This window comes from Carcharhinus amblyrhynchos, chromosome 2 (genome assembly GCF_965287045.1).
Source record: "Carcharhinus amblyrhynchos chromosome 2, sCarAmb.v2.hapA, whole genome shotgun sequence".
Taxonomy (NCBI): domain Eukaryota; kingdom Metazoa; phylum Chordata; class Chondrichthyes; order Carcharhiniformes; family Carcharhinidae; genus Carcharhinus; species Carcharhinus amblyrhynchos.
The window spans coordinates 68,302,732-68,321,271 of record NC_137325.1 but is presented as its reverse complement, the minus strand read 5'-3'; the positions used below and the strand labels follow the sequence as shown (position 1 = coordinate 68,321,271).

General features: G+C 43.5%; 1 protein-coding gene across 1 annotated transcript in view; it reads left to right on the top strand.

Moving 5' to 3' along the window:
- The window catches only part of LOC145355275 (histone deacetylase 9-like), a 781,248-nt gene that overhangs the window by 646,144 nt on the left and 116,564 nt on the right, over nucleotides 1–18,540 (top strand). Inside the window, exon 19 of the mRNA XM_080207173.1 lies at nucleotides 2,421–2,528. Within this exon, the coding sequence (XP_080063299.1) occupies nucleotides 2,421–2,528 (108 nt within the window). The remainder of the gene's footprint in view (nucleotides 1–2,420; nucleotides 2,529–18,540) is intronic.

Below are 18,540 nucleotides of genomic sequence, written 5' to 3'. Positions count from 1 at the left end.
AGAGCTGAGGTAGGAAAGCAAGTGTGAGGGTGCTTCAACATGGATGTACCTTCAGTTGCCTAGCAGAGAAGTCAAGAAATTAAGAGGCCTGAAGTTGGTAGGGACATCAGGGTAGAGGGGAAGCGTCTTTGCAGGAGCAGTGTTAGACAAACTGGCAGTCAAGGCAGAGAGACCACTCTGACAGTTGGAAAATAAAACTGTCAATGCAAAATGGCTCCCAAGTGGAATCTTAATTATCTGTCCATCTGCGTGAAGCAAGAAGCTGATGCTAACCTCCACCCAGAATTTTCTACAGAGGCAAGAATGCATCAGGAAAATCCCCTGATGCGGTTCCTCTCTTTGTTCCAAACACCACTACCTCCAATCCCATCTCTACAGGCCCAAGAAAATTCAGCCCTATGCATGGAGGAATCAAGAAAAAGTCCCGTGATTATAAAATGTTGCATCTTATTACCCCAGCAGACTTCATACTCAGTAAATTTACTGACAGTGCCCTCCCAAGTGCCTCAGTTACTCTACCCACTTAGACAAAATATTTTTAATTACAAGTCTAGACCAATGGAAAGCAAAAATATGTCACAATATTTTGTGGTTTTTATAGTTTACTAACAGGATTCTTGAAATGAAAAGTGAAATTAACACTGCAATCAGCAGTTGGAGTAGAAAACTGTAAATTAAAGACATGTGTTGACGGAAGAGTTAAATTTTGCATACATTTCATTTCCTAGTTAGAGTCACAAAAACCATAGAAACCCAACAGCGCAGAAGGAGACCATTCAGCCCATTGAATCTATGCTGACAATAATCCCACCCAGGCCCTATTCCTATAATCTCCCATATTTACTAATCCCTCTTACCTACACATCCTGGGATACTAAGGGGCAATTTAGCATGACCAATGCACCTAACCCGCATGTCTTTGGACTGTGGCAGGAAACCAGAGCGTCCAAAGGAAACCCATGCAGACACGGGGAGAATGTGAAAACTCCACATAGACAGTGACCCAAGATGGGAATCAAACCAGGTCCCTGGAGCTGTGAGGCAGCAGTGCTAATCACTGTGCCACCGTGCTGCCCCATAGTTGTGTTTAGACAGTGTACAGTTTACTGAATGCCTGTTTATGATGCACCCACCCCCATTTAAATAAAATCAACTTGATATGTCAGTTCTGTTTCTTATTGAAAGGGGACTAATGACTGTTTTCAGCTCCAACCACTTTCTTATCATGTGTTTTCAGGCATTGTTGGGGTACAAGATGAATCGATCCTTTCGTGCAAGCATTATGTTTCCCAGCCACTGGCTAATCTAGATACTGGTGTAAAATGGGAGCAACAAAGACCAATTGCTATTCCAGAATTCCCATACTATCACTAAGCTGAAACATTTAATAATGCTCAGACCTCACACCTAAGGCCATCTCTGAATGGCTCATCATCCCATTCATAACCAAAATACTCATGTGATAGTGAAATCCTGCCATCATGCAGCACAGATTAGCATACCTATTTTTTCTTTCTCTGTAAATTCATGGAACCTAATAATAAAATTGAAATGCTCCATGAATTGACTGTCAGCTGAAGCCATTATTGTTTGGCATCAATGCATGGCTATTATTTCTTGCTGACTATAAATGAACTGGAAGATTTTTACCGCTGGATATCCCTCCCTTACAAGCAGCAATAATAAAATATCAGTTAAACATATTCAGTGACTGTCTTATTCAGTTAATTTCTGAATGGTACTTCTTTTGAAAATATGTTTGTCCTTTAACCGTAACAGCACAAAATGTGTAATCATGAGGATAAAATGACAGAAATAATAACAGTAATAAACTAAAACCTCTATTAATGGATAAAGAATACTAGTAACAGAATTGTATTTTTCTAAATGACATGTAGGCAGATGCATTTAATAAGGCATAATTGAATTACTTATTGCAACGTCATTTAAATAACCAGACTGTTTTATGTAACTAAAAATACTGGAGGTAAAATCACACATTTCAAGAATGCTTCTAAAATTGCTGAGTATGCTTTCTGTTAGTATCTAATGTGATAAACATTCACTTGGTTTTCTTTTCAATTTCTTTGGCACTTGTATAAGAGTCATGCACATACCACAGACCCCTGGCTCATATCAAACCACTACTGTGGCTTGTGTATAATAGACTTGCAAAGTAAGCCAGATCCGGTCCATGCATGTGATGTTGTTTGTAATGAAGTCTAAACACAGAATGGCAGTGAGGCATGACAGGAATGTATTTCCATTGGACATGGCTGTGTATAAAAAAGCATAAGCAATCCGTGTCCAGAAGGTCCGTTCAGCTGGCCAAGAAGGAAGACTAATGTTATTGTACATTGGCTGTCATCCTGCCAGCCCTCCCTCACAGATTTGTTTCTCTTTGCTGTCTGTTTGCTCAGGTGGACAGTGACACCATTTGGAATGAGATGCACTCGTCCAGTGCTGCACGCATGGCCGTTGGCTGTGTCATTGAGATGGCTTCTAAAGTGGCCTCTGGAGAGCTAAAGGTGAGGTCCAGCAACGTTGTGTGTGGGAATTATTGAGGAAACAAGAGGCAGAGAAAGTTAACTCACATAATAAGGCCTGTTCTTTGGGAATTAATTGGTTGACTGAGAAACTGCTGATCTGAAGGGTAACTGTCCACATAATTGTAGTGCACTGTGAAATAGATAACTTGTACCTCCACATTGTTGTCCTCCCACTGTTCCTTTAACTTCACTTTTCGTTGTACTAAAGTGTCTGGTATGCTTTATTTCCTGAAAATAAATATTCCCAGTGCAATAAGCTGGTGGTAAACCTAGCGAAGAGCTTTAAATTTATACAGCTCTGACCCAGCTGAAGATTACTCCAAACGGGATACAATCAATTTATGCTTTTCGAACCAAGTTCTTTTTGTTGAAAGTTTATTACAACCCAAAGCAAGACATTTAAAAAATAGATAGAGCAATAGAATAATGTACTGAATAAAAATTAAGATCCCTCACACATGCAGTGTTGTTACACTGTGGAATTTTTCAATGGAATAAGTTTGTGATGAACTGGTCAGTTTTGCCTGGACAGGTTAAGGGAAAAGTATATACCCTGTGTGGCTATAATTTGACAGTGAGGTCCCAGGCTACCAGCAGGAAACATACAGGTATTTTCTCTTTTTATAATGAATATTGCAGAGCGTTCTTTCAGGCTGGGGAGTAATTGTAATGTTATCACATACCTAAAAACTGTGAGAGAGCGAAGATTTGAACGTCTGTTATATCCCCACCCCTTCATGGCCCAAAGACTATAAATTAAAGCAAACTGCCTGCTAAATGTTTAAACAATTCCATAGTAACCCCTACTTCAACTCAGAATAGGAGCTCTCATTCCACTGTACAATAAATCACTGGCAATTTTTTTCAGGTGTACTCTTTCCTGTTCTGGGAATGCCACATTGTAATTGCTCTCTAATTTCATAATTCATCCCACTGTATCCTCCCTTGCCTTACTGCTTAAATTCAGAAATAATTCTTGCCACTTCAGCCCTTGTCCTAATTAAGTTAAAAAATGCTTTGGGGGAGGGAGGCTTACTGCCCCCATTTTTGGCAGGTGACAAAGCCAGTGGTGATGGTGGGGGTGGGTGGGGGTGGTGGGAATCCAATGGGAGTCTCCAAAATAGCTTTTATGCTGGCAGGATTTCCCAGTGGTATTGGCCCCTGCCCCACCCTCAACCAACGACAGTATGGGGTTCCTGCCATGAAAGGTTGGGAACCCCATTACCATACATTTAAATTTAGCAGGCTTCCCCACCTTATCATTTCCATCTCTTTCCCCCGCCCTAAGTAAGGAATTCTCTCCATGCCAGTGTGTATTGCGTCAGCAGGGTTTGTAACAGATTGGGACCAATGGGGACCTGGCAAATGGTCTCCACCTAGGGCGCCCAGGTAAGTAGAGCCTACAGGAGGGAGACGGTCATGTCCAGGCGGTATCATGGGCAATACCGGACAGGGGACTTCCACTGGGGAGTTCAGAGTGAGAGGGGTTTCCGTCAGGGAGGGGGAGTCCCATATCTGTTGGAATTTGTTTCTTTTCTAGGGTGGGGGGAGGGGGGTCCTTTCTTAAATTTTTTTTGACAGTGAGGGGGCTCTTTTAAAAATGGTTCTCCAATATGTAAGAGTCAAAACTGGCTGGCGGGGTGGGCTCTGCATGATGTTATGGACCCCATCCTTTCCATTGTTTTTAAGTGTTTGAACATTTGGCGGGAAAAGCTGGCAAGGCAGCTGATGGGCTCCCTCCACTTTTATTTTATAGTTTATTTATTTTTTAGTCACAAGTAAGGCTAAAAAGCAGGGCCTCTCGGGTAGCAATCTCTGGATTACACCCAGTGCCAAGTGCTAGTGAGGCTAGGGACAGGGAGATTGTACAACTGAACACATGGCTAAAGGACTGGTGCAGGAGGGAGGGTTTCAAATTCATGGGTCACTGGGAAGTCTTCAAGAGAGGATGGCACCTGTACAAGAAGGACGGGTTATACCTTAACTGGAAGGGCATGAGTATCCTGGCTGGGAGTTTTGCTACTGTGGTTCGGGTGGGTTTAAACTAATGTAGCAGGGGGGGTGGGGATCAAAACAATAGGTCAATAAGCATAGAGGCTGGGGACAAGCTTGGGGCCAGGACAAGGCTTCCTAAAAGGAAGAGCATTCTGGGGGAGGAAGACCTGGAGGTCTGGAGTTTCAATGCAAGGAGCATAATGGGCAAGACAGACGAACTTAGAGCTTTAATACTTGCGCGGAACTTGGATGTGGTTGCAGTGACAAAGACTTGGTTAAAAGAAGGACAGGACTGGCAGCTGAATATTCCGGGGTATTAGTGTTTTAGGTGCGACAGAGAAGGGTCTAGAAGAGGTCGGGGAGTAGCAATACTGGTTAGGGAGCATATTACAGTGGTGCAGAGGATGGACAATATAGAAGGGTCATGTAACGAGTCACTGTGGGTGGAGCTCAGAAACAAGAGGGTGCAGTCACTATGCTGGGGGTATACTACAGGCCTCCCAACAGCCCATGGGAAGTTGAGGAACAGATAAGGAGATTCTGGATATGTACAGAAAAAATAGGGTAGTTATAGTGGGAGACTTTAATTTCCCTTGTATAGACTGGAAATCACTTAGGGCTGGGGGACTGGACAGGGAGGAATTTATAAAATGCGTACAGGAAGGTCCTTTGGAACAATATGTTGATAGTCCAACTAGAGGGGGGGGTTATACTGGACCTAGTACTGGGGAATGAGCCCGGTCAGGTCATCAAAGTTTCAGTAGGGGAACATGTGGCAAATAGTGACCACAATTCTGTAAACTTTAGGATAGTAATAGAAAAGGATGAGTGTTGTCCTATGGGTAAGGTGCTGAATTGGGGGAAGGCTAACTACAGCTGGATTAGGCAGGGTTTGATGGCTGTTGAATGGGAGAGGCTGTTTGAGGGTAAATCCACATCTGGCATCTGGGAGTCTTTAAAGGAGCAGATGATAAGGCTGCAGGACAGGCATGTGCCTATGAAAAGGATGGATAGGAAAGGTAAGATTTGAGAGCTGTGGATAACCAGAGAAATTGTGGGTCTAATCAAAAAGAAAAAAGAGGCATATAGAACATAGAACATAGATCACTACAGCACAAACAGGCCCTTCGGCCCACGAGTTGCGCCGATCACATCAGCACCTACCAACCTACAGACCTATCTATAACCCTCAATCTCATTAAACCCCATATACTCATCCAGAAGTCTTTTAAAAGACCCCAGCGAGTTCGCCTCCACCACCACTGACGGCAGCCGATTCCATTCACTCACCACCCTCTGAGTGAAAAACTTACCCCTAACATCACTTCTGAACTTCCCTCCCTGCACCTTAAATCTGTGTCCTCTCGTAGCAACCATTTCAACCCGGGGAAATAGCCTCTGAGAGTCCACCCTATCTATTCCTCTCAACATTTTGTAAACTTCTATCAGGTCACCTCTCAACCTTCGTCTCTCCAGGGAAAAGAGTCCCAGCTCCCTCAACCTAACTTCATAAGGCATGCCTCCCAGTCCAGGCAACATCCTTGTAAATCTCCTCTGTACCCTTTCAATAGCTTCTACATCTTTCCTATAGTGAGGCGACCAGAACTGCACACAATACTCTAAATGAGGCCTGACAAGGGTCTTATAAAGTTTCAGCATTACCTCCCGACTCCTAAACTCAATCCCTCGATTAATGAAGGCCAGTACACCATACGCCTTCTTGACCACCTCCTCCACCTGCGAGGCCGATTTAAGAGTCCTGTGGACCTGGACCCCAAGATCCTTCTGCTCTTCAACACTACTCAGACTTCTGCCCTTGATAGTGTACTCGTTCATCCCGTTGGTTCTGCCAAAATGGACGACTACACATTTATCCGCGTTGAAGTCCATCTGCCACTTCTCCGCCCAGTCCTGCATCCTATCTATGTCCTGCTGCAACTTTTGCCATCCTTCCAGACCATCCACAACACCACCGACCTTAGTGTCATCAGCGAACTTACTTACCCATCCCTCCACTTCCTCATCCAGGTCATTTATGAAAATGACAAACAACAAGGGTCCCAGAACAGATCCTTGAGGCACTCCGCTGGTGACTGACCTCCATTCAGAAAAAGCCCCATCCACAACCACTCTCTGCCTTCTGCAGGCAAGCCAGTTCTGAATCCACAAGGCCAAAGGCCCTTGGATCCCATGCCCTCTCATCTTCTCAAGAAGTCTTGCATGGGGGACCTTATCAAACGCCTTGCTGAAGTCCATGTACACTATGTCCACGGCACTTCCTTCGTCAATGTGTTCAGTCACATTATCGAAGAACTCAACTAGGCTTGTAAGGCACGACCTGCCCTTGACAAATCCATGCTGACTATTCCTGATCATGTCAAACCTCTCCAAATGTTCGTAAATCTTGTCCCTCAGAAGCCTCTCCATCAGCTTACCAACCACAGAGGTCAGACTCACCGGTCGGTAATTTCCCGGGCTATCTCTGTTCCCTTTCTTGAAAATAGGAACTACATCCGCAATCCTCCAATCCTCCGGAACCTCTCCCGTCTCCATTGACGACGCAAAGATCATTGCCAGGGGCTCTGCAATCTCTTCCCTCACCTCCCACAGTATCCTGGGGTACATTCCATCTGGTCCAGGCGACTTATCTACCTTGATAGAATTCAAAAGTTCCAACGCATCCTCCTCCTTAATATTCACGTACTCAATCTTTTCCATCTGCTGCAAATCCATAACAAAATCTCCCAGATCAGCTTCCACCGTGAATACTGAGGCGAAGTACTCGTTAAGCACCTCTGCCATTTCTTCTGGTTCCACACAAACCTTTCCCCCCTCACCTTTTATAGGTCCTATCCCTTCTCTTCTTAAGGATATATAAGGTCTCAAGGATATATAAGGTCCTAGCAGCTAAAAACAGATGGAGCATTGGAGGAATACAGACAAAGTAGAAAAGAGCTCAAAAAGGGAATTAGAAGGGCAAAAACAGGTCACAAAATGTCCTTGGCAGATAGGATCAAGGAGAATCCTAAGGCATTTTATACATACGTTAGGAACAAGAAGGTTGCCAGGGAAAGGATCAGACCACTCAGGGACAAAGGAGGGGAATTATGCTCAGAACCCAAAGAAGTAGGTGAGATCCTAAATGAGTACTTTGCACCAGTACTCACAAAGGAGAGGCTGGTAGTGTCTCAGAGAGATGTGTTGACTCGTTAGAAAAAATCTCAATTACAAGGGAGGAAGTGTTAGGTTTTTTAGGAAACATTAAGATAGACAAATCCCCAGGGCCTGATGACATCTATCCTAGACTGCTCAGGGAGACAAGAGATGAAATTGCTGGGCCTCTAACAGAAATCTTTGTCTCTTCACTGGACACCGTTGAGGTCCCAGAGGATTGAAGGTTAGCAAATGTGGTCCCGTTATTTAAGAAGGGTAGCAAGAATAACCCGGGTAATTATAGGCCGGTGAGCTTGACGTCTATGGGAGGGAAATTGTTGGAGAAGATTCTTAGAGATAGGATATATGCACATTTAGAACGGAATAATCTCATTAGCGATAGACAGCATGGTTTTGTAAGAGGGAGGTCATGCCTCACAAATTTGATTGAGTTTTTTGAGGAGGTAACAAAAATGATTGACAAGGGAAGGGCCGTGGATGTCATCTATATGGATTTTAGTAAAGCGTTTGACAAGGTCCCTCATGGCAGGCTGGTGCAAAAGTTTAAATCTCATGGGATAAAAGGTGAACTAGCTAGATGGGTGGAGAGCTGGTTTGGCCATAGAAGACAGAGGGTCATAGTGGAGGGGTCTTTTTCTGGTTGGAGGTCTGTGACTAGTGGTGTTCCGCAGGGCTCCGTACTGGCACCTCTGCTGTTTGTGATATATATAAATGATTTAGAAGAAGATGTAGCTGGTGTGAGCAGCTACAAAGATTGCTGGACTTGCAGATAGTGATGAACATTGTCAGAGAATACAGCAGGATATAGATAGACTGGAAAATTGGGCGGAGAAATGGCAGATGGAACTTAATCCAGATAAATGCGAAGTGATGCATTTCAGTAGATCTAATGTAGGGAGGAGCTATACAATAAATGGCTGAACCATCAGGAGCATAGACACACAGAGGGACCTGGGGGTGCAAATCCACAGATCCCTAAAGGTGGCAGCACAGATGGAGAGTGTGGTGAAGGAGTCAAATGGCATGGTTGCCTTTATTGGACAGGGCATAGAGTATAAAAGTTGGCATATGATGTTGCAGCTATATGGAACATTGGTTAGGCCACATTTGGAATACTGTGTCCAGTTCTGGTCGCCACACTACCAGAAGGACGTGGAGGCTTTGAAGAGGGTACAGAAAAGGTTTACCAGGATATTGACTGGTATGGAGGGTCTTAGCTATGAGGAGAGATTGGGCAAACTGGGGTTGTTCTCCCTAGAAAGACGGAGGATGAGGGGTGACCTAATAGAGGTGTATAAAATTATGAAGGGCATAGATAGGGTGAACAGTGGGAAGCTTTTTCCTAGGCCGGAGGTGACGCATACAAGGGGTCACAAGTTCAAGGTTAAGGGGGCAAGGTTCAATAAAGATGTTAGGGGGACATATTTTACACAGAAAGTGGTGGGGGTCTGGAATGTGCTGCCAAGCAAGGTGGTTGAGGCAGACACGCTGGTATTATTTAAGACTTATCTAGATCGCCACATGAACAGACTGGGAATAGAGGGATACAAACGAATGGTCTAGTTGAGCGCATGAGCGGCTCAGGCTTGGAGGGCTGAAGGGCCTGTTCCTGTGCTGTACTGTTCTTTGTTCTTACATTAACACTGCAATTAAGTTATTGTGAAATTCCCTTTTCCCACCTGAGAATGCACTTTGAAAAAAAATCATAAAATTCCACCGTTTATTTCTGAACCATTTACTCCAGGCTAGACTAGGTAATCTACAAACCCTGGTTGAAAAAGTTTCTTCAGCAAACTGTTAGAGTCACAGGATTTTAGAGTCATTACTGTAGAGAAAAAATCAGTTCAGTCTATCAAATTCATGCAGGGCAGGATTTTACGGCCTTGCTCGACCTGAGGACAGAAAATCCCACCTAGGTCAATGGACACTTCCATTATCCGCCCCTTGCCCACTCTGAATCCATGGTGGTTGGTGCAGTTGAATTCTGTTGGCTGACTCTTTATAGAGACATCTAGTCAGTCCAAGTTCCTTTTGAAATCACAGATTTTTTTTGCTTCCTGCAATTTTGTAGGTGTAAAGGCCTAGATTATTACCACTCACTGACTAAAAGTTCTTCGTTACTTCCCCCTGCATCTCTTGCCCAAAACCTTAAATCTGTATCCTCACATCCTTGTAGCATCAGCTAATGGAACAACTTGTGTTTATCTGAACCAGCTCCTACAATCTTGAAAACCTTACTCAAATCTCACTTCAATCTCCTTTTCTCCAAGTAAAACACCCCCAGATTCTCCATCCTAACCTTGTAGCTACATCCCTGGAACTATTTCAAGTCTTCACTGCACCCTCTCAAAGATCTTCACATCCTTTCGAAACTGTGGTGACTAGAACTAGATGAAGTGCTCTAGCTGTTGTGAAACCAGAGTTTTATAAAGATTCATAGAAATATTTAGAATAATTTCCCTACTCTTCTGCTCAATGGATCATTTTTTAATGGAGTCATTTTACTTCAGGACTCATTTAAAAACAACGAGATGACCTGATTCTTGGATTTCCGCACTCACTCCCAGCACCCCAATTTCCCTCAGGAGATGCAAATAGAGACTGTACTCCCAACCTGACTGACCCCATTGCATGAGTAAGCATCTCGACTTCCCCGTGCAATTTTTGTGGAGTTGACCAGCTTCTGGATGACTATTGGTTCGCGGTCTTGCAGAGGAGTCAGGAACCATAATCTGGATTTGGGAATCTTTTGAAAGGTATCTTTGAAAGGTTTTATCCCATGGCCCTTCCATTCAAACTCAATGCCAACTTATGCTCCCCATTCACCCCCATTGCCATGTGAGTCCCCTTTATAGATCTCAGTCAAGCCTTTAGAACATAGAACATTACAACGCAGTACAGAACCCTTTGGCCCTCAATGTTGCACCAACCTGTGAAACCAATCTAAAATCCATCTAATCTACACTATTCCAATATCATCCATATGTTTATTCAATGACCATTTAATAGCCCTTAATATTGGCAAATTCACTACTTGTGAATTGTTGCAGGTAGGGCATTCCACGGTCTTACTGCTCTCTGAGTAAAGAACCTATCTCTGACATCCGTCCTAATCTATCAACCCTCAATTTAAAGCTATGTCCCCTCATGCTAGCCATCTCCATCCAAGGAAAACAGTTCACACTATCTAATCCTCTGATCATCTTATATGCCTCTATTAAGTCACCTCTTAATCTTCTCTCCAATGAAAACAGCCTCAAATCCCTCAGCCTTTCCTCATAAGACTTCCCACCATACCAGGCAACTTCCTGGTAAATCTCCTCTGCACCCTTTCCAATGCTTCTACATTCTTCCTATAATGTGGTGACCAGAACTGTATGCAATACTCCAAATGCGGCCACGCCAGAGTTTTGTACATCTGCAACATGACCTCATGGCTCCAAAACTCAATCCCTCTACCAATAAAAGCTCACATACCATATGCCTTCTTAACAACCCTATCAACCTGGGTGCCAACTTTCAGGGATCTTTGCACATGGACACCAAGATCTCTCTGCTCAACCACACAACCAAGTAACTTCCATTAGCTCAGTACTCTGTATTCCTGTTACTCCTTCCAAAGTGAACCACTTCACACGTTTCCGCATTAAACTCCATTTGCAACCTCTCAGCCCAGCTCTGCAGCTTATCTATGTCCTTCTGTAACCTGCAACATTGTTCTGCACTATCCACCTCTCCACCAACTTTAGTGTCATCCACAAATTTACTAACCCATTCTTCTACGCCCTCATCCTGGTCATTTATAAAAATGACAAACAGCAACGGCCCCAAAACAGATCCTTGTGGTACACCACTAGTAACTGAATTCCAGGATGAAAATTTCCCATCAACTACCACCCTCTGTCTTCTTGCAGCTAGCCAATTTCTGATCCAAACCGCTAAAACACCCTCAATCCCATGCCTCCATATCTTCTGCCATAGCTTACCGTGGGGAACCTTATCAAATGCTTTACTGAAATCCATGTACACCACATCAACTGCTTTACCCTCATCCACCACTTTGGTCACTTACTCAAAGAACTCAATACAGTTTGTCAGGCACGACCTACCCTTCACAAAACCTGCTGACTATCCCTAATTAAATTATTCCTTTTAGATGATTATAAATCCTATCTCCTATAATCCTTTCTAAAACTTTGCCCACAACAGCAGTAAGGCTCACAGGTCTATAATTACCAGGATTGTCTCCCTTCTTGAACAAGGGATGACATTTGCTATCCTCCAGTCTTTTGGACTATTCCTGCAGATAATGACGATTTAAAGATCAAAGCCAAAGGCTCTGCAGTCTCCTCCCTAGCCTCCCAGAGAATCCTAGGATAAATCCCATCTGGCCCAAGGGACTTGTCTATTTTCATACTTTTCAGAATTGCTAACACCTCTTTATGAACCTCAATCCCCTCTAGTCTAATAGCCTGTATATCAGTATTCTCCTCAACAACATCGTCTTTTTCTTATGTGAATGCTGATGAAAAATATTCACTTAGTGCCTCTCCTATCTCTTCAGACTCCACGCACGACTTCCCACTACTGTCCTTGACTAGCCCTAATAATACCCTAGTCATTCTTTTATTCCTGACATACCTATAGAAAGCTTTAGGGTTTTCCTTGATCCTGTCTGCCAAAGACTTCTCACATCCCTTCCTGGCTAACTTGTAACTCTCAAGCGCCCTCACTGAGCCTTCACGTTCATATTGACATAAGTCTCCTTCTTCCTCTTCACAAGCGATTCAACTTCTTTAGTAAACCACTGTTCCCTAGCTCAACCATTTCCTCCCTGCCTGACAGGTACATACTTATCAAGGACCTGCAATAGCTGTTCCTTGAACAAGCTCCAAATTTCAATTGTGCCCATCCCCTACAGTTTCCTTCCACGTCCTATGCATCCTAAATCTCGCTTATTCACATTATAATTTTCTTTCCCCCAGCTAAAACTGGATGTGGTCTTTCTGGATTTTCAGAAGGCGTTTGACAAAGTACCTCACAAGAGGTTATTGCAGAAGGTCGAGGGACATGGAGTTGGGGGTAGGGTGTTAGCGTGGGTAGAGGATTGGTTGTCAAATAGGAGGCAGAGAGTGGGGGTCAATGGGTGCTATTCGGATTGGCGGATGGTGACTAGTGGAGTGCCCCAGGGGTCGGTTCTGGGGCCTCAGCTTTTTACCATTTATATAGATGATCTGGAGGAGGGAACCGAGTGTAGGGTGTCAAAATTTGCTGATGACACCAAGATTGGGGGAACGGCAAATTGTGCGGAGGGTGTGGAGAGTCTGCAGAAGGATCTAGATAGGCTGGGCGAATGGGCCAGGAAATGGCAAATGGAATTTAATGTTGGCAAGTGTGAGGTGGTCCACTTTGGTAGGAATAATGGTAGGAAGGACTATTACTTACGGGGCGAAAAACTGCAGCATGCGACGGTGCAGAGGGACCTCGGGGTCCTTGTGCATGAGTCGCAAAAACCCAGCTTGCAGGTGCAGCAGGTGGTCAGGAAGGCGAATGGGATGCTGGCCTTCATAGCGAGGGGGATTGAATATAAAAGTAGGGAGGTCTTGCTGCAGCTGTATAGGGCATTGGTGAGGCCGCAGCTGGAGTAGTGTGTGCAGTTTTGGGCGCCGCACCTGCGCAAAGATATTTTGGCCTTGGAAGGAGTGCAGAGGAGGTTTACTAGGCTGATACCGGAGTTGAGGGGGTTGAGCTATGAGGAGAGGCTGAATAAACTAGGCTTGTACTCGTTGGAGTTTAGAAGAATGAGGGGAGATCTCATTGAGACGTATAAGATGATGAATGGGATGGATAGGATAGAGGTGGAGAGACTCTTCCCGCTCAAAAAAGACAGTAGGACTAGGGGGCACAGCCTCAAGATAAAGGGGGGGCGGTTTAGAACGGAGTTGAGGAGGAACTTCTTCACTCAAAGGGTGGTGAATCTCTGGAATTCTCTGCCCGTTGAAGTGGTGGAGGCTGCCTCGCTAAATATTTTTAAGACGCGGGTTGATGGGTTTTTGATAAGAGAGGGGATTAAGGGTTATGGGGAGAGGGCGGGAAGGTGGAACTGAGCCACGACAGATCAGCCATGATCTTATTGAATGGCGGGGCAGGCTCGAAGGGCTAGATGGCCTACTCCTGCTCCTATTTCTTATGTTCTTATGTTCTTATGTTCTTTCCGTTGCTAATGTAAACAAAACCGAATTGTGGTCACTTTCACTAAAAATTATGATAGTTATTAAGAGGCTGGAGATAGGACTTCTGCTAATCTGGATCGGGAAGCCTAATTAGTTCTTAGCTGAGAGCCCAGACTTTTCAAAGGATTAATTCTGTTTACATGATTGGAGAAAGGATTGACTTTGCTTGATCAACAACCTTATGATATTAAGTTATTTTTTCTGTGATCTTTTTCATCAATGTCTCCATATTTATTTGCACAAGATTAAAAAGTGTCATGTGCTTCAAGGTTCTGTTATTGAAATTTTAGTAGTCTGGTTGATTGATACTTAGGGTTGTAAGAAAACCACACCATTTTAAAACTTATGAAAGGGTGTTGCCTTAAGCAGTCTCACTTATGCCATTGTTACTATATGTTCTGGACAGAGCGTATACTGGATGAATGGGCATGGGAGGATCATGAATAGGGAGGTTGCGAGTAGGAGTTGACAGTGAGTTGGCATGGAGGGTTGTTGGGGAATGATTTGGTTTTGTGTTGGCATGCTGGCAAGGGGAATGGGAGAGTGGAGATAAATAGTGAGGACTGGAAAGCTCCAGATGTATCCAAACAACAAAGTCCCAGAGAGATTCAATGGCTCTTTTAATCATCAAGGTTCCCCAATGGCAGTCTCTGATCCGTGTTTGGGGGGTGGCACGCCTGATTGCACGTCACATCAGCCTCCCAGGACTGAAAATAATGAATGAATTTGGGGTAGCTTTGAGCTATCAGCTTTGGTAGCAAAAATATAACTATATTTATGAAGTCCAAGATGCCATATATTTTTCTAAATAATCTTTCAATATCTTGAGTTATATGTGTCATAAATTCCTACCCTCCTTCCTATTGCATGTGGCAAAAATGTCTGTGGAGAACAACACCAGCTGCCCGTAGCCATTTAATGATTATTAAGAGGCTGGAGGCAGGACTTCTGCCAATCTGGATCGGGAAATCCCACCTCAGAGAACTGGCAGCCAATCAGAGGCCGGCATATTTGCAGTTCAGACGGTGCCTCCAGTAGTGGAATGCTATAATATACCTTTAAGGTATGGCACTAGAAGGAAAACACAGCAAGTGATCCAGTCTTAATTTCACTTTTGCCTTGAGCAGAGCACACGCACTCACACAATTCTGATATCTTCAAGTTTTATTCTTAAGTTTATTGTTTTTATGTGCCTAGTTTTAATAACTGAACCCACAATGTGTTTACTCAATCCCTAATGTGCAATTGATGTCTTTTGTCTTGTGCAGTAAATGAGCACATATGATTATAATATTATATAGTATTATATCATTATAATAACATGACATGGTGATCAGCACTTGTCAGACATGTAGCAGCAAGATTAAATACAGGTGTGACATGATGAACAACCTTTGATCATGCTACATGGCATGGGGTGACCTTCAACGTTCTGGTCAGACCACAACAAAGTCACAGCATTGAAAAATGCTAAAAACACAGTGTGGTGCCTGCAAGGAAAAGCTTTGAAAACACAGCACCAAGCTAGTACTAGAGAGTTGATAAGCAGATGGGTTTCTTGTGATGAGATTGCAGCACGTAGCCTGTCAATTCCCTGAGTGGGACAATGCATTGAGAAGACTAAAATGGGGCTAGCTTAGACAGGTAGGGTGAGTGACCAGACGGGGGGAAGGATCGAAAGTGAGCGAGTGAGCATCAAATAAAACAAAATCATAAAATTCGGGTCAGAGAAGGTTGCTATTATAAAGGGCGGCTTTGAGAATTGCTGAACAATACAATTGAATAAAAAACAAAGACGCCATTAGTCCATGGTGCATTCCTGACACAACTCATCATCATGGGTTTAGCTTTTAAAAAGCGCATGGAAGCATCTACAGAAACACTCAACCCAGTATCACAAAAAAAAGGGGGTCAAAGGGGTATTGTTAGAATGTCCATTAAATTCCTCAGCTTGAATTGAGTTGCAATTATCCAAATTCAAAATGCTGAAGCAGCTACAAAGCTATGTATTCTTCATCAAGTATGTCTATAGCAGAAAACAGACCATTAAAAATTCACCTAGCAATTGGGAATGAAAGTCTATACAGGCTGAACATATCAGGACTAACAGAAGGAGAGGTAAAGCATCCCCAGAAGATATGAACTACATTGGAAAACCAGTTCAGAAGCAAGTTAAACTTTCATATTCATCAGTGAGATTTCAGGTAATTTTGACATCAGTATACAGAATCCATAGATCATTTGGTCAGCAGTTGCAGAGAAAAGAACATGAGATGATTGACAAACCTGAATCTCATGATGATGTGCACAATGAAACAAAGAACAGTGAACACACATTTTACACTATCAGTCTTGTGGAAAACATAGATGTCACCAAACCATCCAAAGTGTTTGCCATAGTTCAAATTAGCTGTCTAAGAAAGTTTGTAACAATTTATTATTAGCCAAGATTGATGCAGAGGCAAGTGCCAACATACAACCTTGGCAGTGCTAGCAGACAAAATGGTCGAGTTGGTGTTCTCATCCACTACTATGGAAACATTCCAGGCTATCTCGCGTCAAAGGGCTCCTCAAAGATGGACGTAAGTGCAATGTGATCTTCACGGATCGATAAAGCTTACAGGTCCTAAGTGCAACACTGATTACTGAAACACTGACACCCAAACCTAGCAAGATATGTAGAAGGTGTGACTTCCTGTATGCACCAAGAAAATTCCTAGCTTTCCTTCAATTCTGCAAGGCATGTCTCAGAAAGGAACGGGGCAGTGGCAGTGCACTCGAGGACTGGCTGATGCAGCTACAAAGAGTAATGCACTGATCTAGACAGACCATACACAATGCGTACCTTCAAGCAAGAAGAATGACTAGCCAGTATCCCATCAGAAACATGAACATAAGATGGATTGACAAACCTGAATCTGACGATGATGTGCACAATGAGACAGAGAACAGTGGACACACATTTTAACCATCAGTCTTGTGGAAAACATAAATGTCATCAAACATCCAAAGTGTTTGCCATTGTTCAATTTAGCTGCTCCAAGAAAGTTTGTAACCAGTTATCAGTAGCCAAGACTGACACAGGGACAAGTGCCAGCGTACTACCTCTGTAAATTCTAAAAGACATGCCTCCATAGATGGAGAAGGTCATGGTGAATTTGCTACTGTGAAGCTTTTAGCATACAATTCACTAATTCCACAGAATAGATCCATAGTCCTGGGGTGGAATTCTCCCAACCATCTGTGGTGGGTTTGGTGGCAGGAAGGCGCAGAGAATCTGGCAATGCCCACTGGCATAAAATTCCATTGCAATTTACCCAGCAGCAGGTTAATGATGGGTCAGTAATTCTGGCAGGTGACACAAATTCTATTCGCATTAGTTTGCATTTCGTGAATGCTCATTAAGACAGCTGCATGCCTTTATCCCATCAGGCCTTCCAATCTTGCATCACATTAGTGAGAAATCACATTGGCGTCAAACCCGATTGCTAAAGAGTAACATGCATAGGATGGTCCTCAAATCACCAGAGACTTGGTGATGAGTGCAAAAAAGCCTCTTTGCTATAGTGCAGCACTGCTACTGATGCATTGTACACCACCCTGCGCAGGAAGACAGACTTCTGTCCTCCATCTCCATGTCAAGCTGGTCCTCATGGACAGCTGGATCCCAACAAGACTGCATGAAATGTTAATGAATAAGGGGGCAAAAGGGACACCATATAGTTTACTGGAAGGGGATACATGAAGGCTCTAAATATGGCTCCAAGTGGGGCATGGGTGTTTCACAGGTGATTGGCTCAGGGGAAGGTCATCATATCAAGGAACAGACTTCTCCTTGAGGCTGCTGGCCTTTTTCCTCTAGGTTGCTGACTTGCTGCATGAACTGGTGAAGACAGGTGAGCTGGTGAGAGTGAAAGGAATATGCTGGACTGGTATTTAGATGTGATGCTGTGACCTCCAAACCCAACAGTCTGTTCATGAGTGACAGATGGATGAATCAGCTGACACCCCACCAGGTGAGTCAGTGAGGAACTCATCTGAGCATTATTAATGATGTCCATAATCTGGCATGGGATCTTGGCCAGCATGACATGCACTCCTGGAGGTTCCCATTACCACTCTTCATCTCAAAATGAGAGAATCACCCCATTGGATGCAAGTAGGATTAATCTTCTTTGGTGCCACAGATGTTCTACAGTGTGGAAAGTAAAGGCTAAGCGCTTGCACGTTAACCAAAATGTTGTGACCTCACATGACTAACAATCCATGGAATGAATCAGACATCACAAGGAAGATCAATCTCAGAAACTACCCCTACCATCTCAGTTTGTGACCTGAAATTGAAATATCCAGAATGTTTCAACAAAATTTTCACTGTAAGGGAATTATTGATAAAGAATGTGCTTTCCTATGGCACAAAGACCACCAAATTCTCTAGACTTGACATATTTGAGAAATTTTCCTTCTTGCTGGATAGATGCCAGTGTTTGTATTTGTACCAAAATCTTCAGTAATATATCAGAATATTGCTGGTAGCCTTTTCAATATTCTGCGTCTTCAACCATTCCTTAATTTTTTTTTAAACTTTA